The 22821-nt window shown below is 28.4% G+C and overlaps 4 protein-coding genes across 8 annotated transcripts in view; 2 read left to right on the top strand and 2 right to left on the bottom strand.

Annotated features, from left to right (window-relative positions):
* The window catches only part of LOC149891755 (uncharacterized), a 37802-nt gene extending 32314 nt beyond the window's left edge, over positions 1-5488 (bottom strand). The window contains exons 1-3 of one of the 2 annotated variants that reach the window (XM_090077661.1): positions 5414-5488; positions 4980-5024; positions 4288-4386 (exon numbers count right to left, since the gene is read on the bottom strand). The gene's annotated coding sequence lies outside the window, so the exon portion shown is untranslated. Of the gene's footprint in view, positions 1-4287; positions 4387-4979; positions 5025-5413 lie in introns of those variants that run through there. The other variant, XM_090077662.1, reaches the window with a different exon arrangement.
* Positions 1-5948, top strand: LOC145193191 (protein-serine O-palmitoleoyltransferase porcupine-like). The gene is made up of 12 exons (XM_080070961.2): positions 1-225; positions 326-689; positions 764-807; positions 3109-3278; positions 3632-3762; positions 3860-4045; positions 4296-4396; positions 4687-4763; positions 4890-4953; positions 5163-5248; positions 5348-5452; positions 5694-5948. Exons 1-12 carry the CDS (start codon positions 96-98, stop codon positions 5808-5810), a joined length of 1575 nt encoding a protein of 524 aa, XP_079927087.2. The 5' UTR covers positions 1-95; the 3' UTR covers positions 5811-5948.
* Positions 5949-6556: 608 nt separating this feature from the next.
* Positions 6557-10457, top strand: LOC145189758 (uncharacterized). Of its 2 annotated transcripts, XM_080066426.2 has the most exons (9): positions 6557-6867; positions 6956-7054; positions 7246-7344; positions 7712-7810; positions 7894-7968; positions 8116-8128; positions 8283-9464; positions 9569-9843; positions 10190-10456. In XM_080066426.2, exons 1-9 carry the CDS (start codon positions 6700-6702, stop codon positions 10253-10255), a joined length of 2076 nt encoding a protein of 691 aa, XP_079922552.2. In that variant the 5' UTR covers positions 6557-6699; the 3' UTR covers positions 10256-10456. The 2 variants fall into 2 exon arrangements, with proteins under 2 accessions (XP_079922552.2, XP_079922560.2); XM_080066434.2 differs by lacking the exon at positions 6557-6867 and having other exon boundaries at positions 7001-7054; positions 7698-7810; positions 10190-10457.
* A 1227-nt stretch (positions 10458-11684) lies between these two features.
* On the bottom strand, positions 11685-22811 carry LOC145194667 (endonuclease III-like protein 1). 3 transcript variants are annotated; one of them, XM_090077651.1, is made up of 5 exons: positions 22738-22811; positions 21207-21465; positions 20931-21101; positions 12289-12548; positions 11685-12184 (listed from the first exon to the last, which is right to left on the bottom strand). In XM_090077651.1, the coding sequence occupies exons 2-5, from the start codon at positions 21426-21428 to the stop codon at positions 12046-12048; spliced, it is 792 nt and encodes a 263-aa protein (XP_089933777.1). In that variant the 5' UTR covers positions 21429-21465; positions 22738-22811; the 3' UTR covers positions 11685-12045. The 3 variants fall into 3 exon arrangements, with proteins under 3 accessions (XP_089933777.1, XP_079928799.2, XP_089933778.1); XM_080072673.2 differs by lacking the exon at positions 22738-22811 and having other exon boundaries at positions 21207-21640; XM_090077652.1 differs by lacking the exons at positions 11685-12184; positions 12289-12548; positions 22738-22811 and adding an exon at positions 18090-18293 and having other exon boundaries at positions 21207-21753.
* Between the last annotated feature and the right edge of the window lie 10 nt (positions 22812-22821).

Genomic DNA, 22821 nt, shown 5'->3' with positions numbered 1-22821 from the left:
AGTCATTCTTTTTTATGGTATTTTAAGGGTTTTCTTTATAAAAATTTCATATGATTTGTTTTTGTTTGTTTGAAATAATTTAAGTTTATTTTTAAATGTTTTCGTTTTTTTCTCTAAAATTTCTCTTTATTTTTTTAAAGTTTAAAATAATGTCAAATAACAAGGACCTTATTAATGAGCTAAGGCAATACTTTCCTGTAGATACATCTGAAGATGATATGATTGGTTTGTTTTTAATTTTTTAGCAATATTTTATTTTAAAACCTTGTACTAAGACTTCTATGTGACTTTTATGTTTTATCTATTTCATAATTTTTTTTCATAGAGTTATTCAATAACCCAGAGATGTTTCAAGAGTATTTATCACAGCTTCAATTGCATTATTCAGAATTACAACAACAGTACAATGTTTATGAAGAATGTCTTCAGCCAATAGTAACTCAAACATGGGAATCAATATGGCTAATTTTGCTCTTTAGTTTATTGTTGCGACTCTTTTCTCTAGTTAGGCCCCCTCCAATCTTAATCCATTGCCTTTCTGTGTGTTTGGGCTGCTGTTTGTTGTTCAAGTTTTTTGGTTATGACATCATTTATGTTCTTTTGCCATGCATTTTTTTATTTCCTCAAATGCAGTTTCATAAAAAAGGTCTTCTTATTATGCTGTTTACTGCTGTATACCTTGTATTATGGTGAGTTAATTTCTTCATTAAAAGTTATTTTTAATATTAAAAATTTGTTAAACATTTTTTTTTACATTTTTTAGCGAAGTTTATCTTCTTGATTCTGTTCTATGGAACAAAATAAAAGGTTTTTATCTAGTTTTTTTAGTCTTGTTTTTATAAAATTAGTTTATGTGACTTTTATTAAAAACATCTTTATTATTTTAAATGCTTGTTAAATGTTTCACATTCTATTTGCTCATCTCTATTTCCTTATCTTCTATGTTTTTATCTATTTTTTAACAGTAAATAATATTTTTCTTCCTATTTTTATAAATTTCCTAAAAATTTATATATAGAAAGTTTCAACCTAGATGCATTTCATGAACACCATCTTTTTCAAAAAAAAAAAAGTTACTCTAAGGATGATTTTCGTTTATTAGAGAAAAACTGTGCTAAAACAGGTCACACTTTAGAACAAATGCAGATTTTTTTTGAGAAAATTTTGAATTTCAAGTTGATTAATGCTTATGTTAATGACCCATTTAACTGGAAAAATAATGCATTTTAATATTTTGAACTTTTGATTTATACTGTTATTTCTGTGAAAAGCAAAATATGTTACTAGAATTAAAATTTTATTCTACACAAAATAGTATTAAACACTTTTTTCTCAAAGGTCTTACTCTTCTCAGGTTGAGAACCCAAAATTAAAAGAAAGTATTTTAGGACCGTCTCTGACAAATTATTTATTCAAGAAAAAATAGAAAACAAATTTATTTTTATTTCTTTTTGTTAGAGAAAAAATTCTGATTTTTTTTTCTTTTTTGAACTTTTAGTTCTTATTGTTAGTAAACTTTTTTGAATTGTGACCTAAAATATCCCATGACCTGTTTAACACAAATTTACCCTATGGAAAAAACTAAACATAACTGCATTTGGTGTTAAATCCAAAAAATATATCTACAATCACTTACTGAGATGCCCAGGTCTTACTAAAAATTATCTATTAAACAAAAACTCTTGCCATTTTTTTTTTTTCTTTTATCCAATAATGGCTATAAGAGTAATAGTAGCATTTAATACCAGCAGTTCTGGAGCTTTTGAAAAATCTTTTACAAGAAATGTTTAAGTTATTTGAGTTTTAAATAATATATAGTACTAAAGATAAAAAACCACAGAAGAGTAGGGTAAACCTGCCTAAATTTGATCCCCCTTTCTAACATACTGCATTGATTTAAGATTTATCAATGAGATTTACTGCATTAGTATGAAATTTATTCTGTTATCTTGACAATTTCTTATGGCATTTAGATATTTCTCAAAAAAGGTCTAAAAAGCTAGCAGCAAAAAATAACAGTATTTTTACATTTTTTTCCTATATTATTTAAAGTAAACTAGTAATAAACCAGGAGTTCCAGACAGGCTCTAATGGATAATGCTCCACAATCTACTCTTTGGAAATCTAATAAATCTGGATGGATCAATGAACTAATGTTTGAAAATTTGATTGATTGCTTTGAACATTTTTTAAGATTGTACAGCTTCTTTCATTTATTAGATGGATACTTTACTTTATAATAGTTGCTAGCTGCTTTAAAACAAGTAAGAGCTAAGTTACACTCTATGTATCATTTTTTAAAAGTGTTAATTCTCATATGATAAAAATATTATTTTGTTGTTGGCTATGAAACATCCAGGTAGATGGCAAAGTTGTTGGGTTGTTTGTGGTGATGGTGCTATAAAACAAAAACTGCAAAAAAAAAAAAAAAAAAGTAATATCCATGTAAAAACTCTAAAAAGCATCATTAATATGACTGAGACAGGAAGGTTATACAATCAGGAAAAAAGATAAAGAAGTGCTTGTCTTTTATAAAATTTGCTGTCATTTTTTTTTATTTTTCTCTCTGTCATATAGAATATATAAATTTATTGTGTAATAAACATTTATGCCTTAATTTTGGTAGTAAAATCATGGCCAAAAAAATATCCTGTAATAGCACATAAAACAACATTTACTATTCTCTTACTTAATATTTTTCAATATCTTATCCTATGCTAGCAGGCAGTAAAACTATCAAAATGGTAATTTCTTTCTAATGTTCATAGTAAGGTTTATATTAAGAAGTATGGGTGTTCACATTAAGGATGTTGATTGGTGCCAAATGTTTCAAACTTGATTTAAAGCTTTGATTTTAAACATAGAAAAATAAAGTTTATATGTTTTGAAATATTCATTTTCAGTTTTAACACCATTTTCAGTATTTAGGGCAGTATTTGAAGCAAGAAAGTAAAATAAAAAATGGGGTACACATTATGCAGGTTTTTACTCTTAAAAACTTAAAATCAACTTGTGTAAAAAGTAATTTGTTGTTTAAATTTTCTTATTCTGTTATAATATTTATAAAGTTGAAAATTTTTTTGCATTTTTATTTTGCTATTGTTATAGGATCTGTGATGATAATATTCATGAATGCAATATCTGTAACCCTTGATTCACCAAAAAACACAGTATCATCTCTTGAATTTTATGGCTACATACTTAACCCTTCTACAGTTATATTTGGGCCTTTTCTTACATACATTGACTATCAACAAATAATTTTAGCACATGCATTAGTATGGTTTTGTTTATTTTTGTTGTTATGTTTTAAAAAATTTTAATTTGACTGATTTTGATAAAACTTATATGTACTCAATGATGGATACAATAATACAAAAAAAAAAAAAAAAAAAAAAAAAGGATGCTGTAGAACTAAAGGATATAAATTTATCTATAATAGAATTCAAATTTAAAATGATTATGTTTTGTGTCTGAGAAAGGCTATTAAAATTTTTTTATTTTGTCTAAAAAAAGTGAATAATTTAGTAATTAAGGTTTTCAATATTTTTGATTTAAACAAAAAAAAATACACAGAATGTCCTAATTTTTTAAAAAATTCATGTTCTCTATGTATTTTCCATTTTTTTAGAGTCTCAGCTGGTTGTTTAGTAGTTTGAAATGCTTATGCATATCAATGCTTTGTGTGTTGTGGTCAAGTTGTGGTACGAGTTATTATTTGCCAAAGTTGGAAAGCTATTTTCCAATTCTCAACACAAACAGGCAAAAAAATCTTTATATCTTAAAAACTACAGTTAATACTTTAAAGTTTTGAAGACTTATCCCAATACCTATTAAAAATTGCGTTTTATAAATACAGATGGTGGGAAGCATACAAGACCGCACAGTCGTTTCGTTTCAGCCATTACTTTGTCAGCTATCTTTCAGAATCAGCTTGTCTATTGGCTGGTGTTGCAACAATAATCACAAAAGAGCAAAGTCCATCAGTTGAAAAAGAAATTAAAAAAAAGCAAATTTCCAATAAAAGTAGTGAAAAAGTTATTTGGTAAAATGTTCAAAGGTTTTTTTTTTTATGTGTAGAACTTTTTCAAAGGTTTTATGTACATCTTATGAAATGTTGCAATAAATTTAGAACAAAATGACAATAAAATTAAAATGCTAATCTTAAAAAATGAACTTGTAATACGGGATCGTTCCCCATATCATCAATTTATATGATATAAAAAAGGTTAGCAAAATTTATATTCAAATTTAAACACTTTTAATAATAAAAAAATAAAAATATACTTTGCTAGGTCTCATTCAGTTGTTAGAATCTTTCAAATCGAGCTCCCTCGATCGCTAGTAGATGTAGTCACAAATTGGAATCTCCCTCATCACTATTGGCTGAAACAATGTAGGTGTACTTTTTATTAAAACTTTAAGCATATAAAGTAAACAATTATAATGGTATCAAGTTTTTAACTTTCTGTTTCTTTTGTTAATGAGCAAAGATTAACATTTACTTAGTTTTTTTGCATTGAAATGATCCTTAAACATAAAGGATTTCAAAGATTCGGTGTCTTAAAAAGTTTGGTGTTATGTATAGCAGCTTGTTTTTTGATAAGTAACAAATTCCGCTAACATTTTTGAGTTGAATTTTTGAGTTGAATTTTCTTTACTTTTTTTTTTTTTTTTTTTTTGTAGATATTTTTAAAGCAACACGAAGGTTTGGTGTGTTACCAGCCATTTTGATCACTTACGCAGCTAGTTCTTTCCTACATGCGAGTTTTTTTTTCTATTTTTAGTTCCGGTTTGCAGACATCCTAATATTTTTCTTTAAAAATTTCATTGAGTGAATTTAATCTTGAATTTCATCAAGTGAATTAAATTTGAACTTAAATTTTTAGAGTTTAAACTTTCAGTTGTCGGCAGTACTTCTATCAATCGGTCTGTTTGCATATGTAGAAAGTTGTGAGTGTATTTTTTTTTAATTTTACCTTTTTCTTTGTTAAAGCAGATGAATAAAAACGCTGAATCAAAACCTAAAAAATGAAGAATAAGAGATTTAAAAAGAAGAATTTTTTAAACTAAAATCTTCTAGTTTTATATTTCTATGAAATGTTATTTCTTGAATTTATAATAATAATAAATTTACAAATGAAATTTTAATAATTTTTTAGTATTTCGTCATTTTATCGCAAATTTGTTAATGGCGTGTGTAGAGGCTCGTAAATGTAAACCTGGATGTTGTCACATATATAAAAAAGTAGGGCTATCAAATAATTACAATATTTGCATAATTAAAGTTTTGATTTTTAAATTTATTTTGATGATGTATGCAATTTAATTAAAATATTTGTTTTAGAATACGTTATGGGTGATGATGCTTAATGTGTTCTTCACAATTACTGCCTTGTGGAACCTTTCTTACCTCGGTTGTTTGTTTGATAATGGAGAAGAAGAACAACAGGTAAACAAGCCAAGCTTTACTCGATATTCTTTTTTTCTAAGCAAATAAAAATGTAAGCTTTGCTTTTAGTAAAATTTGCGTAAACAATTTTGTTTTCACACACACACACAAAGTTTTACTTATGACGTCACTGCGTTAATTTCCTGTAGGTTATAATAGTTTTTATTTAAGTTTTTTTTTTCTATTTACAAACGGATATTGTTAAGATTTCTTTTTTTAATATGATTTTTTTTTTGTTTAGGGCTACTCACTTTCACACACCTTAAACAAGTGGCAAAGTTATGGTTTTATAAACCATTACGTCATGTTTTTTCTGTTTGTAGTTCAGCGTCTCTCCCATATAAGGCAGCTATTTTAGGAAGTGTTTTTAGATGTTTATTTGTACTTATATAAATTTATAAATATTTTTATAGTTTTTGTTTGAGTATTTATTATTTTTTTAAATTGATTTGTATACTTTACAATAGTATTTAAGTGTTTGAAATTATTTTTCAATTAGCGTTGTTTAAAAATTTTCTAAAAAGGTATATCACATATTATTTCTTTTATTCTCTGGAGAATTTTAAAGAGTTAGATATTAAAATTATTAAACAAATACCGAACTTATTTACAAAATATTTTTAAAAGATTTAAAATATTTTTTCAACTTTAAATACAAGCAAAAGATTAATGTTTTTTTTTAAATTAAAAAATATTTAATTATGCCTGTTATTGTTTTTAAAAGCTTTTGCATATTTTATATCAAAGTTTGTATTTTTATATTTATATAGTTATTCTATTTTTCATTATATTTATACATATAATAGGTATAATAGTTATATCTATTTATTTTGACGATGTTATTTTCTTTTTTAAAATGTAGTTTTTGTTCAACCAGCGCTTACGAAAGTCATGTTGAATATGTGAAAGCGTTGCTATAATTTTAAACGTTTTATGGTGTTGTTGTTGTTTTTTTTAAAATTATTGGGAGAAAGAAACTTTTCTTTAGACAACAGAAGTGTTACATTTTTTGTCTTTGTTAACTTTAAATTTTTTTCCATATGCTCTTACTTTCCATTATGATTTTAATGAGATAAACAAAAAAACAAAAAAACAAAACCGCAACTTAATTATAATAATTGTAATTAGATTTATTTTACAGATTTTCTTTTATATAAAATTATTAGCAGCAGACAATTTTGAAAAGTGGGTGTATTCATTATTTGTCCCCAGACATGTGATGTTTATGTTTACAAGCAGTACTTGTAATGACCACACCCCATAGCCCCACTGTGTTGGAAAGTGACCCACAATCTTCAGAAACTTCACTTGAAAATAATGATCTTGGAAAGGAATTGCTTGAAGCTGCCAGACTTGGTGACACAAATCGTGTTAGTAATTTGATGAGCAACGGAGCACCACTTACTAATGATTGGGTAAAAAGCATTACTTGAATTATTTTACAAAGTCTTTTTCTATTTTCATAATGTAGAATTTTTTAAGATATTCTTTTTCTCTCTTTAGTTAGGAACAACACCGCTCCATCTAGCTTCCATCTATGGTCATACTGCTGTTGTTGAAATACTCATTAAATCTGGCATCAGCAGAGATGGGCGTAATAAGGTATATTTTCAAGTAAGATATTATCCTCAAAATATCATCTGGATCTTCTATTAGGTATTTACCGATGTAGTACCGATATAGGTAGAATGCAATACACGTTCAAGAATATATCTCCAATAATAAACTAATAACTCAGTTGTATTGTGTAAAATTTTTCCCAATGTGAACGATCAAATTTTTTCCCTGTTTAGGTTGATAAAGCTCCTTTGCATTTTGCATGTCAGCACGGCCATTTTGAAATAGTGAAATTACTCGTTGATAATGGTGCCAATGTCAATTCCATGGACATGGTATGTGACTTACACTACTCATGTTAGTTCAGACACTTAATTTAAAAAAATTCTGACATTCAAATTAAACCAAAAAGCGAAATATATATTATATCATTATTAATACATATTTGTAACTCAATAAGAAAAATAAAAATAAATCTAACGACATCATAATCTTATTAAGTATAAATCTATCAGCCATTATTCTCGCAGTCCAAGTTAGGATTCAAATATGTTCTTAAATATAATTCCTTTTTTGGAAAATAACATAATACATAATACCATACATAGCTTAATGGAAATTGATCACATCGATTGTATTTTAACATTTAGTGTTTTATTTTTCAGTAATTATTTGAAAATCTTTTCAGGCATTTGTTTTTAGTTAAAAATGACTCCATTGCATTGGGCAGTGGAGGCGAACAATTATGAAATTTGTTTGCTGCTTCTGAAGTTTGGAGTAAAAACTAATCTTCAAAATAAAGTAAGACTGCAGCTGCTTGTTTTTTCGTAATATTGTCTGTTAAAACTAATTGATCAGTCAAAGTATGATTAAACAATTTTTAGTTTGGAAAGACTGCGCTTCAGATAGCAAAAGAAAAGTCCTTACTGTCAATTATTGAGTTGCTCAATATAAAAGAGGTATTTATCTCCATGAAAAGAATTTTAAAAGAATTTTTATTCGGTCACAAAAATAACATTTTTGTTTTTATAACAAATGTAAAAATTATGATTTTTGATTTTGATTTTTCTCCCTCTGCCTCTTTTATAACTTTGTTTCGTTTTTAGATTAATAATAGTGGTAAGTGTTTAATAATTTTTTTTTTTTTTTTTAGTTTTACTTATTGGTTGCATTTTTTTTTTCTCTAAATATTGACAGTTTTCATTTTTTCAATTTATTTAACACAATAATTTTCTAAGACAAAAATTACTTAACTTTTTTTTTATTTATCTAGCGTCATATAAAAGATTAGATGATTTTGGTACCACCTTTCATTGCGGAAATGCAACGAGTACTTCATCCTCTAATCATACAACAAATTCCATTGTTAAGAATTCTAACCTTCCAACAGATCAAATTGCTCATTCTATTTATTTGCCATCCTCAAATATTCACATTCCACTTAAAATGCCATCTGAAATTGCGGCCTTATCTAAAGATAATTTTAATCCAAATATTCTTCACAGTGGAATCCCAGTCATCACTTCGCTTGCATTAAGTATGCTCCCTCCAAGTATCCAAGCCATTCCTTTAAGTATAGGCTCATCCTATAGCACTCAAGAGACAACTATACCCATTTCATTAAGTGATACACCAAACGTGTTTTGTAATAAAATTTGCTGTTCTCCTGTTTCACAAGTTTTTACAACATCTTCGCCGCAAACTCTAAGTCAACCGATAACCAGTTGTAATACTCAAGTGAATAGTTGTACTCAAAACCCAATACCAACAGTTCAACCGTCTAACCTCTTACAAGAGCCCACAGTTCCTATAAACATTCCTTTTAGTCTGCTTACTCAAATAATAGATAGCGGAGTAAAATTGTATGCTCGTCAATCAATCTCAGATGTGGCTACAGGTTTTGTGGGTATAGATACACCAATGGGAACAATACCTATTTTACCTAGCAATATGGAAGATGGACTGCAACTTATAGCTGTTAGTAGTGAAAGTAACACGGCGCCTTCTTTACATTTTCCATGCTCACAAACATCTACTGCAGTTGATCCAATTCATCAAATTGGACATAACTCAGTTCCCTTGTGTTTCCATTCACATGGTCTGGCCCAGTACCCGGTAGGTGCAGCTGGAGTAAATCTGATTTCAACTCATAATGGTGGTTTAGACTTTCCTAGTTGTATACTGGAAAACAAGGGTACTAATGAAGGGGGTTTTCAACTGATTGCTGTTGGAAACGAAAGACCCACAATACCTTCAAATAGCTTATATTATTCTCAGCTTTCTACTTCGAACATTTCATTTCAACAAGTTGTACCTAATCAACCGTCTCCATTATTCTTTCATTCAAATTCTATGAACTCGCATCCAATGCGACATCCTGGTCTGTTTTCTGTTCAAAATGGAGGATTACATTTTTCGAATGGTTTTTTTGACCAAAAAAGTGTCGTTGCGCAAAGTAATATATTTTGTTTTTCAATTTAAAGTTTGTTTTAAATTCCTTCGCCTTCCTTATGTTTCTTAGTGCATTCTGGCGTAATTTTTTTCTTCTTTCAAATTTAGCTTCTCCGATGTTTCTTTCAAATGGACTGTGTGTTCAACCCTACATCAAACAGTATTGCCACCCACTACTTCCATCTCTTCAACCGTTGGATTTAACCTCGCACAACCATATACGTCCAATTTATGTTCCTGTAAATAGCAACCCGTTGGTTCATCAATCCTCTCTTTTTCCTTATTACGGACAATCCATTTTAATGCCGCCTATGCCATCTTCCGCTGACCTTCTGCAACAGGCCCCTATCACGTCTACTGACCATTCGCCGACAGTTCACAAAGTACGATTGATTTTTTTTTTAATTTGTTAACAATTATGAAGTTTTTCTTGATTGTCTGTACCTGTTTCTAAATCTAAGGGGGGAAGAAAGAGGAGGGTCGGCTGTCGCAAAAACCACGATTAATTTTAATTGAAAAACGTAGTAATTGCAGCGTCGTCATGGTCTATTGGAACTAGAATTTAAAAAAACTTTACACTTGAGAAAGTCTCATTGTTTTTTTTAAAAAAGAGTTTTTTGGCGCCACAGTTTTAGGGTGAATCAGCCGACCCTTTAAACCCACCAATGATAATGAATATATTATCTTATTATTGAACATATTTTTTAAAACAACTTGTAAACCTTTTAGTCTTCAGTTTCAAAAGGAACGACTACAGAAAATATGTTAACTCCAGAACCAGATTCTTCTACTTAGACTGCGTGTGGACCATTTTTAGGTTACTTGAAATATTTATGAAGTTAAAGAACCTCAATTTTTACTATCTGTGAAAAAACAGATGACGTTTTTTTGATCGATCCTTTTGATCGCTTTTTATTTATGGATCTTTTTTTTTTTAAAACAAATATTCATTTTTTATACATAACTTTGTAAAAAAACATTAGCTTTTGTAACAAAAATAAAATTACGATTTATAAATATATTTTTTTACAATATTAACTTATTTTTATTAAGAATATTTCAATTTTATTATTTTTGATATTCAGTGAAAATTCATTGATTTTTTATGTATTTTTCCAAAAGTGATTCAATATTACAAAAATGAGTGTAGTTTTTTTATTAGAAAACGTTGTAATACTTGTTCAACTATTGATTGTTTGTAAAACAGTTTTTAAAAATTTTTAACGATATTTAACGCTGATAGTTGATTGCACGTAACAACTATATGATGCTACATACTAAAAATGACATTAACTCACTGGGAACCATTGAAGTACAACGTTTCTTTTTTATAAAAACAAACAAAGGGGCTAGCACTAGAAAGTTTCTTATTTTGATAGTACTTTCTTACAACTCTAGTACTAAAAGTTTCTCAAGAGTTTCTTAAGATTTCCTTAAGTATCAAGAGAGAAAAGTAAATAAAATGCATTTTGAAAACATGTTAACAAGATAAAATAATTTACAGTTAGTCAACTAAAATTATTGAATTCCATCAATATCATCCAATGTAATATAATCCTCAGGTTTGTCTCCGAACAGAACACAAATAAGAAAAAATCTCTCGAACTCTTATCAAAATAAGTTTCTTATCGAAAAGTAACTTAGTACTGACAGTTTCTTAAGATTTTGGGGCTTATGTTTAGAAATATGTTTAGACATTTAAATTAATTTCAATCCATTTTGAATACATTTGAATCTTCAGAAAGCTGGTGCAGAACTGCTTGCATCCCGTTTGAAAGTAAGACATTTAGGATGAATGAAGCCATAACGGGTGAGTATCTGGCCTCTCATGAAATCTCAAAATAAAAACGATCCAGTGTACATTTGTGAACCTTTAAAGTAAAGTTATAGTAATTTTATGTATTAGCATGTAAATTTATGTTCCAATTTATATGCTAATACACACCTTTGAGTAGTGGGATGCACTTATTTAATATGTATGAACTTATTTGAGAGAAATAACTTTAAAGCTGTAATGCTTGTTGAACTCTGGTCACATACAATAATTGAATGAAGATTACTGAAGGATTGAGGTTTTTATTTTACTGGCGACGAAATAATGCAAGTCTCAATCATTCAATTGATTTATAAGATTGCATTTTCTTATATTTACAAAACGGATCTTCATTTTTTTAAATAACCTCATTCTACGAGAACCTCTAACTCCTTTAGACAACTCAAAAAATTATTTTAGGACGTAACTGTATTTTATCGAAGTACCATAATAGAGTGTGATATAATAAACGCATATTTGATGGTAAAAATATCCAGAAAAACGTAGAAAATTCAATAACACATTTACAAATGGTCTTTAGAAATAAATACAGCTATAGAGAATAACTTTTACGGTTGATCTGATTAGGACAAACTTTCGCAGACAGAAAATGTTTTTGATTATAGCATACTTGGAACACTTTTCGAGGACCAAAACAATCTAATAATTGCACATGCCACTAAACAGAAAATTTTTCTGTCAGCAGAAACTTGCACAGGACTTGAGATCGGTCTTCAGTGCCTCATTGTTTGTTTAAAAATATTTCGGTATATTATTTCAAACAAGCGAGTTTTTTAGTAGATGAAGGACAAATATCTTGATTGAGACATGTGATGCATTTAGGACCTACTGGTAGACAAGTTTGTTGTCCGAAACCGACCAGCAAAATATTTATATCTTTCCACTCACACCTAAATATGTAATTACTATAATCAAACAATCAGCACTTTTACAAGAAATGCAAAAATAAAATCTAAAAACCCTTTAAAAAATTCAAATTTCAAAAATAATTGACCTTGGGAGCCATTGTTCTAAACATTCTCTAGTTTCTTCTGGTTTCTTTGTATTAACCCATTTCAACCTGTTAGCAATTCGGTGAACGTGCGTATCAACTCCAATGCCTGTTACTACTCCCCAAGCAGCATTCATACATATATGTGCCATTTTCGGGCCAACCCCGGGCAAAGAAAGTAAACCCTCCAATGTATTTGGAATATCATTATTATATTTTTCGTGACAAATCATTGATGCTTTCTTAATATATCCAGCTTTTCTCTAAAGTTAATCTCAAATTCATTTGACATTTTAGATGTCTTAAAATAAATATCTAAGAGCCAAAAAATATTTATTTCTATTATTACATATAGATAGGCCTACTTATATAGCAAAATACTAAACATGGAATGAAGAATTATATGGTTAAATCCCGTCCCTTAAACAAGACTTATTAAAAGTATTTTCATGTAAACTTTTACTGACGTTTCTTTTTAGAGATTTCCCTATCACACCAACAGAAACGTTACACCTCTGCTGGAAAACAAATCATCTGTATAAATTTCTTCGTGCTAAATACTTCTTTTTTTTGTTCATTAGAGTACCATCTGGAGTAAAATTGAAAATTTGTAACAAAAACTAAATTTTCCAGTGCGAAGTCCTATTGAGTAAAAGAACATTTTATGAACATCTTATTAATGATAAAATTGTCTTTATAAAAAAAGCTCTTTCAACAGAGATCTAAAATTCAGCCAAGAGTTAATCGAAAATTTCTCTTAGGAAAAGGGTAGCATATTGCAAAGAGTATTCTTTTTACAGTGATACATTCTTAAATTATCGAAAGAAAGATGGTTTAGGAAAATTTTTCTGCCTTCAACGCCATTAATTCGTTATTGGGGTCTAAAAAAATCATTGCAACAGACAGTTACTTTTTTTGACGCAGCACTATGCATCGCTAAGCGGAAATAGGATTTTGTACATATTTTTTAGTGATTTTTCATATTTAAACTTTTTAAGTTTTTTCTTTTTGCATTCAATTTTTAATTCTCTATAAAAAAAAAATCATTTTTAGTTTTTTTAAACTTTTGACATCTTAAGGGTTTTTTTAAGGTTTTAAAAAACTCGCTTTTTTGTTAAAATCCTTTCAAAATATATGATAAGTGTAGAATTTCTATATTATTTTTATGCAAAATTAAAATAATAATGTATTTAATTGAATGTAAAACAAGAAATAGAAAAAAAAGGTTTTTGAATAGCATTTTTTTGCTGATTTTTTGATTTCTTAAACATTGATTAATTTAAGCATGTGGTCACAGAGGTCGCCTCGTTTTTTTTAAATAAAATATAGCTACTGCAAATCGACTTTACTGCCATGCAAAAAAATTGAGGCGACCTCTGTGACCTCATGCTTTAAAATCATTTTTACTACTGTGAGTTTTATTAAAAACCGACTAAATTCTGTGAAGTAAATGAAAATTCCGAAGTTCAATAACATACGGTAAGTTTTTATTTGATTCAGTTTTACCTTGCGATGGTTTTTATAAATTATCAAAATGGCTTGATTCACTCATCGTCAACTTTTAACACATATATTTCCAGAGCAGGTGAAATATTCAGAAACTGAAGTAAAATATAGTCTCTTCAATATGATCAAACATTCAGTTTCTAGAGAGTTTGAGTATCTTTTGGAGTATGAAGATAATTCTATTAAAGTTTTAGCACAGGAGGAACGTGATAACATGTTATTTGCAAAGTGGGTGGTGATGGTCAGAGTGACCAATCTGAGTTTCAGAATGCAGTAACTATGAAGAAAGGTGTGGATGATTACACTGTGTATAGTAAAGTGTTTGTACTGTTGGAGATTAGAAGTGGAAAAAAGATACTATGGAAAAATTGTAATCCAAATAGTCCAGATGCAACCCGTCATCTTATGTTTTGTTTTTCCAAAGAGACTGCTAGTTTTATTCAAGAGAAGTTTGAACATTTACAAAATGAAATTTTGTCTTTAGAGAATATTAAAAGTAAACTTATACTTCATGACAATACTTTTGTTATAAATTCAAGTTTGTCAACTATTTATACCACAATGAATGATGGTAAAACACTTAATGCTGTGGTATCAAAAATGCTTTAAAAAATATTGCATCTCAGTGCTGTCATGTATGTCAAGCAAGTCCTAAGGAGTTTAATTTGGAAACCATTTGGAATAAAGATAAAAATGCAGACAAAAATATATTGAAACTTGGAATATATTGAAATCTTCAATTGTGGATATTCAGCATGGAGTTAGTTTTTTTTTAATACTGCTTGCAAACTTCCAGCAGTGAAGCAAGGTAGAAAAATAGCAGCAAAAAATGGCCAAGAATTTATTGAAAACAAAAAAAAAACTCCAGCACTTATTCAAAATACAATTAAAAATAAGGGTATCTTTTGTCAGGAAGGGAAGTTGTACATCCAACACTGGCAATGTTGCACGAAAATTCTTTAATAATCCATCTGTGACTGGAAAAATACCACTATGATGAAACTATTTAGGGACCTGCTCATTGATATGAATAGTACAACAGCAAGACCGGATGTGAAAATTTTTAAGCAGAAATCTGAATGTCTGTTTGGTCTCATTTCTAATGATCAGTTTTTAAAAACCATTCCAATGTCACAGTCTTTGCATAGAATGGTAGTTCATGGTGTTTCTTTTATTAAATATTTTAAGTATCCAATAGGTTCTTTGTCTGAGAGTGCCATTGAAGCCAGGAACAAAGCCAACAAAACTGCATGAGTACGTCATGCACGTTTAACTTCTTTTGCTGAAAATACTAGGGATACAGCTAATTATTTATTTATGACATCTGATATGTACCTATACTGTAAGAAAAACAAAATGCAAGAGGTATTAAGGCTATACTGCAAGAAGATAAGCTGATAACTGTTCTTAAGGTAAATATTGGAGAAAGCTATGTATATCTTAAATTTAAATATTTAATGTTATCGTTTAATTTTGTTAATGATACATTTTAGGTGCTGGTGGTAGCCAATCTGATATTTTTGCGATCTTTTCACATAATCAACACAGCATGTTTTTTTATGCTTGAAAAAAAACAAAAAACTAATTGTTAGAAAAGTTGAAGCATAAGAATCCCAAACTTTTATGTTTGAGGAAAAGTTGCATCAATTGGCCTCAAATTGACTCAATTTTGCCATGTTTTTGTTTTCCTCAAAGATGTGTCTAAAGTCCTATTTCTACTTAGTGATGCATAGTGCAATTCTTGAAGGCTTGTTGTAGATATTAAATTTGCTCCACATAAAGATTGCTGAGACATGTTTAGAATGAAAATTTTAATTATATTTCAATTATATACATTTATTACAGTGAATACAGTTTTTTCTTGAATGTAAAATTGTTAAAATTAGAATTTGATAGATAATTTCTATAATAAATAGTTTATATCTTAAACTATACTATTTTTTACAATAACAAAACTTTTTAAAATTTTAGTGTTTGTTGTTAAATAATTTTAGGAAGTCAAAGAGTAATGGTTCATATTAAGAAAAGAAATCAAGGAAGCATCATTAAACCATGCAGCTGTAATTGATAAGCAACTTTTAAAAAAAGGCTATTCTCATAGCCACATATTGTTAAAAACCTATTTTAGCATCAGAACCTTGATTCTGCATTTGAGGGGAATGGAACTTCTGGAGTATTTATTTCACTTTTATTTATAATAAAATATTTCTGCTATTTCCTTTTTTATTTAACATAACTAAAACTAAAAATGCCTGTAACCCCTAAAAAAGATAAATTGATATATCAGATTTAGAGTTTAAAATATCAAAAACTATCGGTTTTATATCTTTTTAATCAAAAATCGAATTAGTCCGGATAAACCAACTAAAAAACCGGAATGAAACCGGTTTTAAAAAAGACCGGACTTTTTTTTATAAATATATGTATAAACAAACAATATCTCATAATTGATGCTTTGTTAAAAAAATTACTTCAAAATGTTAAATAGTTCTCTAGTTATAAGGCTATTTCCTTTTTTTCTATCAGCGCGACGCATAGTGCGCAGGTCTGTTGAATATTTTATATTTATCATTCTATATTAACTTTTGACAAGATGGTTTTAATTTCCTTAAGGATGCCGAACCATAGCGCAGCGAATTACCACAAAATGTGTGGTAATTTTAATACTAATAGTAAGGACGAAGAACATTGATTTGCATGATTTATTTGCATTAGTAAGAATAATCTAAAAATAGAAAAAACCTTAATATGCCAAAAATATCAGCCTTTACCCTAGAGATTTTGTTGTATATAGGTTTTAGAGAGAAACGCGACAAGCCACTAGTACTTGGTCCCATTAAGGTATATTTTAATCAATCTGTGCCATAAAGCAATAACAGTAGTACGCTTATCTCAGCTACAGTTAATGTTTAAACATCGGTTTGTAACAGCAATTCGTTTGAGTAGAATAAAAATCTCTAGGAACTAAAGGAATCTAATGAAAAGAACTAGAGAAAACGGCTGCAGAAATTAAAACCCTAATTATGTTAAGGTCAAATGCATGCAATCGAAATATTTAAATTTTTTAAATTTACGTTTGGAAGTACCATTTATTGATGATTTTTAACACCACAAAAATTTATGTTGCTTTAGCTAATGTTAAACAAAACGTTATCCGCCATATAAAACAAAAAAAATCAAAAACACTTCACGGAAGAATATGCGACAATAAAGGAACATAAATTCCAAATTAATAAAAATTGCAATTAGTAAAAACTGTTTTTAAAACAGCATTCAAAATCGCTTGAATTGCTGTTTACGTAAGGTTAATCGTTTATATAAATTCTGTTGATAGGGTTGATCGTTCTGTTGATAGTGTTGATTGTTTAGACAAATTAAGAAGACAATATTTACTTTATCGTAACATTTTCATTCAATTACTACTTATTACTTCGCTAAACAAATATCAACATTTTGATTTACATTTTGATTCATTTAAAGAATCATGTTATGATTTTTCTCAAATGAAAAAATTCTGATAATAATTCTTCCAATTCTGGTGAATCATTAGAACTTTTATTAGAGTACAAATTGTTTTTACTTAGATAAGTAATCAAGCAGATTTTTGCATTAATGCCAAAACTATCATTCCAAACTGATACATTCTTTTCTAGAACGTCAGAATGGTGCATCAGTATGACTTGATTAAAATATCTTCTGGTGAAGTGTATATAAAATTAAACTTGAAGCTTGTGGAATAAATTCAATTTTCAATTTTTAAACTTAGGAGCGTAACTCAAAAACTAAAAACACTTTTCAAACGACACAAGAAACCTTTTAGCAGTTACAGAGAAGTGCTTTCAAAAATCTTTAAAATAAAAAAGACGAGGGTTTTTGTTTAGATAAATCACATAGTTGTCAGATATGCCACAACAGAGATGGTTTATCAACCAAAGCCCAGCTCAAATTTAAAAGCAGAGGGAATCATTTGCCAATATCTTCAAATTCATATAAAAAGTTACATTTATAATTTATAATATTTATATGTTATATTTCTGATAAAGTCTTGCTTTATACTATTACATAAATATAATAGTATAAAGCAAGACTTAATCAGAAAACTAAATAATGAAAATCTGTTCCTTTTGATAGAAAAAGTATAAATATGAAAGAATAGCAAGAACAATAAGAAATAAATTAGATTTTAAAGTAATATGATTAATTTTGTAACATTACTATGATTGTTAACTGATATTACTTCTATCAACACTGTCAGAAAAAAGCTAAAGACATTTTCAAAAATGAGGACTTGAACTTACATTAATTATGGACATCAGATCTTAAACCAAGCATTAAAGCATGTGCTTAACCATATGTTAGGATTAAACTCAACCAGACTTCAATCAAAAGTTTATTATAAACTGAGATATTGTGAATTGAGTTTACGAGAAATGGTGAAATCTTAAAGGAATCAGACTCTGGCTGGAGAAATGATATTCATTTTCATCATTATTTTTGATGCACTAAAAATATTTAAAATTTTTGGTCACTTACATCTCTAAATTCCACTTAATCAAACAATATCTGTGCAGAAGGAATTGTAAAAATTTCAAAGACCTTTATTCCACAGTGCATAAACATATAAAAACTATATTTTAGGTTCTTTCTGATAAGTAAGAAAGTATTTATGAAGACACAATATAAGCATAAGTAAAAATAGAGAAAGGTAAGCATAAAAAAATAAGTAAAGGGCACATACTTAAAACCAGTAGATTTCAACAAAAATAAAAATTTGAACTTAAAAAATGATTGTTTAACAAAGTAAATAATTTTAAATAGAACTTTATTAGGGAGGCCCATAGGTATATATAAAAAAATTAATTTGATACTATTGTAAATTGGGAGACATCAAATGAATCCAGCAAATAAAATAACAAATCTAGTGAAGTTTTGTATCATTAGATCAATATTTAGAGAATGAGTCTCTGAAATTCTACTTTGCACCAAGTAAGAACTGAGAAATATGTCATTTTGCTCAATTATAAATGCTCTAGTGTAGTTATTTTATTTCAGTTTTCTTCGTTTTTCAATTGTGATCACAAAAACTGCAAATTATGAAATCATGAAGACAAGAAATCACTCTCTGATTGGGGTGCCAGCGTCTAGCTTTTCCCAGATTAAGAAATTGCACTTCTTCCAAGAGACTTTGCCAGTCTTCTTCTGCAACCACAAAAAGTTGAATTTGGTGGTGAAAAAAGTGCTAAGCTAGCAGTGCAACAAGTTCTTAATGTTTGAGAGAAAGTTCCTATCCCAACTACTTAACAGCATGTAAGATATAGAGTTAAACGAATTCTAAAAATCCACAAAGAATGCCAAGGACTAAAGAAGGCAATCAAATGTAGAACTGTTACTCAAATTACTCAGATGTTTTCAAGGCACTTAGAACACAGAGCGCACATGTTCTGATAAAAATTCCCAAAGATTGAGCTTTTTTTATCAATCAGAGAGAAAATAGAAAGGGTTACATGGTAAGAGTCGGTATAATTCTGAAACGAAAGTGGAATTGAAAGAAGTAGAAAAAACATTGAGTTCTAACAAGCAAGGTGCCATTATTGTTGAGTAGTAGCACTATTAAAACAAAGGATCAGCAACATGCATTACAAGCTGAATCAGACCATGCAACTCTAAGACTTCAATTCTACAGTACGCTTGTAACCTCCAAACCAAAATATTTTTGAGATCTTGTAGCTGACTGATGTATTTCTAATGTTGTAACCAGAGCATTGGAAAGAGAACAGTGATTATATTGCCTTAGAACAAATTATGTTATTTCTAATAAAAGTTAATGACTCCGCTGAAAAAGGAGTCATTAACTTTCAAACTTATACAGGATTACAATTCACTGCTGACAAACAATGGTGAACAAAAACAGTATTTATTCCAGGTTGTTTGGGAGCATCATTAAAACTTCTTAGATTCAAAGAAAGGAACTTTGCTGCCAGGAATTTCAAAAACCAAATAAATTCATAACTGTACCAACATATTTACAATTGTTAGAACTGTCCGTTGTACTTATGCTGCTACTAAGTTGATGCAATAGTACAGGTATACCAATTTAGAAACAACATAAGTACAATTGTTATTCTATTGAATAGTCAAGAAAACTGGAAACATGGAATGATTTATGCAACCCCTAAACATGCTTCAAATTACTTCATCTTTGATCAAATTTTTGTTTCAGCTGATGAATAAGAATGAGAGGTTCTAATGTACATTTTTTTTTAAAAAAATTGGTCCATTAGTGGCAATGAACTTATGTAACCTTTTTAGTTGAACAAGGTGCTTCAAAAGAAATATGAACTAAAAAGGTTATTTTACAATAAACCATTTTTAAAAACAAGCACAACAACCAATGTAGTTTATAATTTAGTTGAGATTTATAAAATATCCAGAAAAATTTATCACTTGGGAGTTTAAGAAGTTAAAAAGTTAAAAAGTTTTTTTGTCAGGATTAAAATATTATTTTGTTAATAAAATTGAAATATTATATTGTTAATAAAACTTGAATTATTAGAAACATGAAAAAATATAACTAATATATAAAAGGTTTTGTATGTCCAAAACAGAAAATAAAATTTTTTAGACACTCCTATGTGCTAATTCAAAAATCTAATCCACTTTTCACTCTCACATGTTTTTGTGCCCTTTATAGTGTAAAATGTTATATACTTAAATAAATTTAAGAAACAACATTTTTTTAAATAAATTTATAGAGTTGTATTTGAGAACACTGGTAAAGTATTTATTAGCAATCTTATATAAAGTGTGAGCCACATGATCTTTATATGTAAAAAAGGAATGAAGTGTAATACATTGTTTTTATATAGTGAGCTGATTAAGGTGTTTTTTTTTCAAATCCTGCCAGACTGAAAAATTACAAGTGAGTTGGGCATTTGTAATTTCAATTAAGCATACTTACACAATATAGCTGATTTTAATAGAAAAATTTTTTTACATATGAGAGATAAAATTGGACATGATATTTGTGTTGCACCTTAAAAAAAAATTTAAAATATCTATGAAACATCTCTTATGACAAGAATATTTTCTCTAGATTTTTGTAAAAAACAATTTAAAAAAAAAAAAATCATTACACATACCTTCCAGAATCCCACAGGATAAATAAATTTTTCAATATCACTTTCTGAACTTTTAATTATGGATGGAATAGTTAAGCCATGCTTTTTTAGCCTATCCATTGCTGAATATGTAACACCATCTTTAGTTTGTGAAGAAAGCATCAGGGATATTAATGTTTGATAGCGTTTAACCTTTTTTGAAAGAGATAATAAAATGAAAAACTTGTTCAATTACCTCAACAAAGGTAACTAAAATATTATTTTAAAATATAATTAACACAATATTTATTAATTAACCTCAGGAGACTCCCAGTCATCAGCAGTCCTTTCACAACCCTGAGAATCCACTACTGCATTTCTTTGTTTGCGCATCTCTTTAATGTTGTTTAACATCAATTCCCAATTTGGTGGACAAGATGAAGTAACTGTCTTAACTTCTTTAGGCTTGCTATCTTCAGTGGTTTTAAGCTTAACAGCTAGTTCTTCATCGTATTCTATTTTTTGGTTTCGCCTTTTCATCTTTTTACTAAACTGTGTTACATAGTTTCTATTGGCCCTGATAAAATATGGAGACCTTTTTGCTCCCATTACAAAACCCTTGGAAAATTATTTCAATCTTAGGTTCTAGCAAGTTATGATACAACAATAAACTTCCACATAAATAAGGTAAACAAAAAACATAATGGTAGTTTTTTTTGTTGTTATAAAAAGTTCCCTTTTATAAAACATGACTGACAAATACTTGTGATAATGATGGTGGAAATATTGAAAACAGCGATAATCCAAGATAAAGCTATAGATCAATTTCTCAAACTTAGGAAGCTAAATATAGAAAAGAAGATTGATTTTGGCTGTAAAAGTTGGAGTAATCTGGTACAAGTATCTCAGATTGAAGTGAAACCTCCTCCAGCAATTTATTTCTTATCAGATGATCTGATTAAGGCAAAAGAATCTAAAGAGGTTTTACAGCTTACAATTCTTCTTAACAACACTCAATTAATTGAATGTGCTATAAATTCTGTTACCAAAGCATCAAAACCAGTTTATAGTCTCAAAAAAGGTACAACTTTAAGAAAATTACAGAAATGTTAACAGACCAATTATTTAAAACCCAAAAAATTAAAAATAATAAGTAGTGATACAATTAATTATTTTAATTTATCTAAACTGCTGCATTGTTTTTGGCTTGCCAGGATCTTTGCCGAGAAGATATTGGGGAAGGGGCTGATTTGTTAAGAGTGTTGTTTTTCGGGGAGAATTTTTTATTTCTTGGTTTTCTAAAAAAAATTTTTAAAAAGTTATATTTACGGCGCCATCTTTGTTTGGCTTGGGGAGCTATAAACAGTATTTAGTAATGGTGCCACGAATTTCCCTCTAAAAAAATACCTCAAAATAAAACAATTTCTTTGTATATTTTTGATTATTAATTTTGTAAAACTGATTATTTGATTTGATCAACGTCTCTTAATATTGATACTTAAAACATACTAATGATGAGTTGATTTGAGAGGTGGGGTGTTCAGCGCCCCAATCCTAATATTTTAGTGGCAAAGAACATCATAAATCCTATATATTATATTTTTGAGCCAATTTTTGAAACAAGTTACATTTGACTAAAGTCTCTGCACGATAATCCTCAATTTTGTCGGTTTTTTGCTATTTATTTATTATGTCCGAAAAATTATGATATCAAAATTGTAACTTAATTTAAGACATAAAAACCTAATCAGAAATTTGTTTGAAAATTGGATATGAGAATAAGATATTGATGCTAGACATCTTAATTTGCACATTTTATGTAGTAGATAAAAGTGCAAATGGTTTTTACCTCTAAACTTTTAAGTCCGTTTTCCATTAGCGGAAAAAGTATTGCCATGTGATTTTTAAATTTTCTAAGAAGTATTCAAATTTG

The sequence above is a fragment of the Hydra viridissima genome, unplaced genomic scaffold (genome assembly GCF_058129835.1).
Source record: "Hydra viridissima isolate aposymbiotic clone 2 unplaced genomic scaffold, HvirCarnegie_v1 scaffold_2, whole genome shotgun sequence".
NCBI classification, from domain to species: Eukaryota; Metazoa; Cnidaria; class Hydrozoa; order Anthoathecata; family Hydridae; genus Hydra; species Hydra viridissima.
This window is presented reverse-complemented; position numbering and strand designations above follow the sequence as displayed.

Coding starts and splice junctions, on each gene's coding strand:
- LOC145193191 (XM_080070961.2), top strand. CDS start 96: ATGTTTTCGTTTTTTTCTCTAAAATTTCTCTTTATTTTTTTAAAGTTT. Junction 4,764..4,889: donor CAGCTAGTTCTTTCCTACAT/GCGAGTTTTTTT, acceptor TTAAATTTTTAG/AGTTTAAACTTTCAGTTGTC. Junction 5,453..5,693: donor ATGGAGAAGAAGAACAACAG/GTAAACAAGCCA, acceptor TTTTTTGTTTAG/GGCTACTCACTTTCACACAC.
- LOC145189758 (XM_080066426.2), top strand. CDS start 6,700: ATGACCACACCCCATAGCCCCACTGTGTTGGAAAGTGACCCACAATCT. Junction 7,055..7,245: donor GCAGAGATGGGCGTAATAAG/GTATATTTTCAA, acceptor TTCCCTGTTTAG/GTTGATAAAGCTCCTTTGCA. Junction 9,844..10,189: donor ATTCGCCGACAGTTCACAAA/GTACGATTGATT, acceptor TAAACCTTTTAG/TCTTCAGTTTCAAAAGGAAC.
- LOC145194667 (XM_080072673.2), bottom strand. CDS start 21,497: ATGGGAGCAAAAAGGTCTCCATATTTTATCAGGGCCAATAGAAACTAT. Junction 21,102..21,206: donor ATGACTGGGAGTCTCCTGAG/GTTAATTAATAA, acceptor CTTTCAAAAAAG/GTTAAACGCTATCAAACATT. Junction 12,185..12,288: donor TTAGAACAATGGCTCCCAAG/GTCAATTATTTT, acceptor TTACATATTTAG/GTGTGAGTGGAAAGATATAA.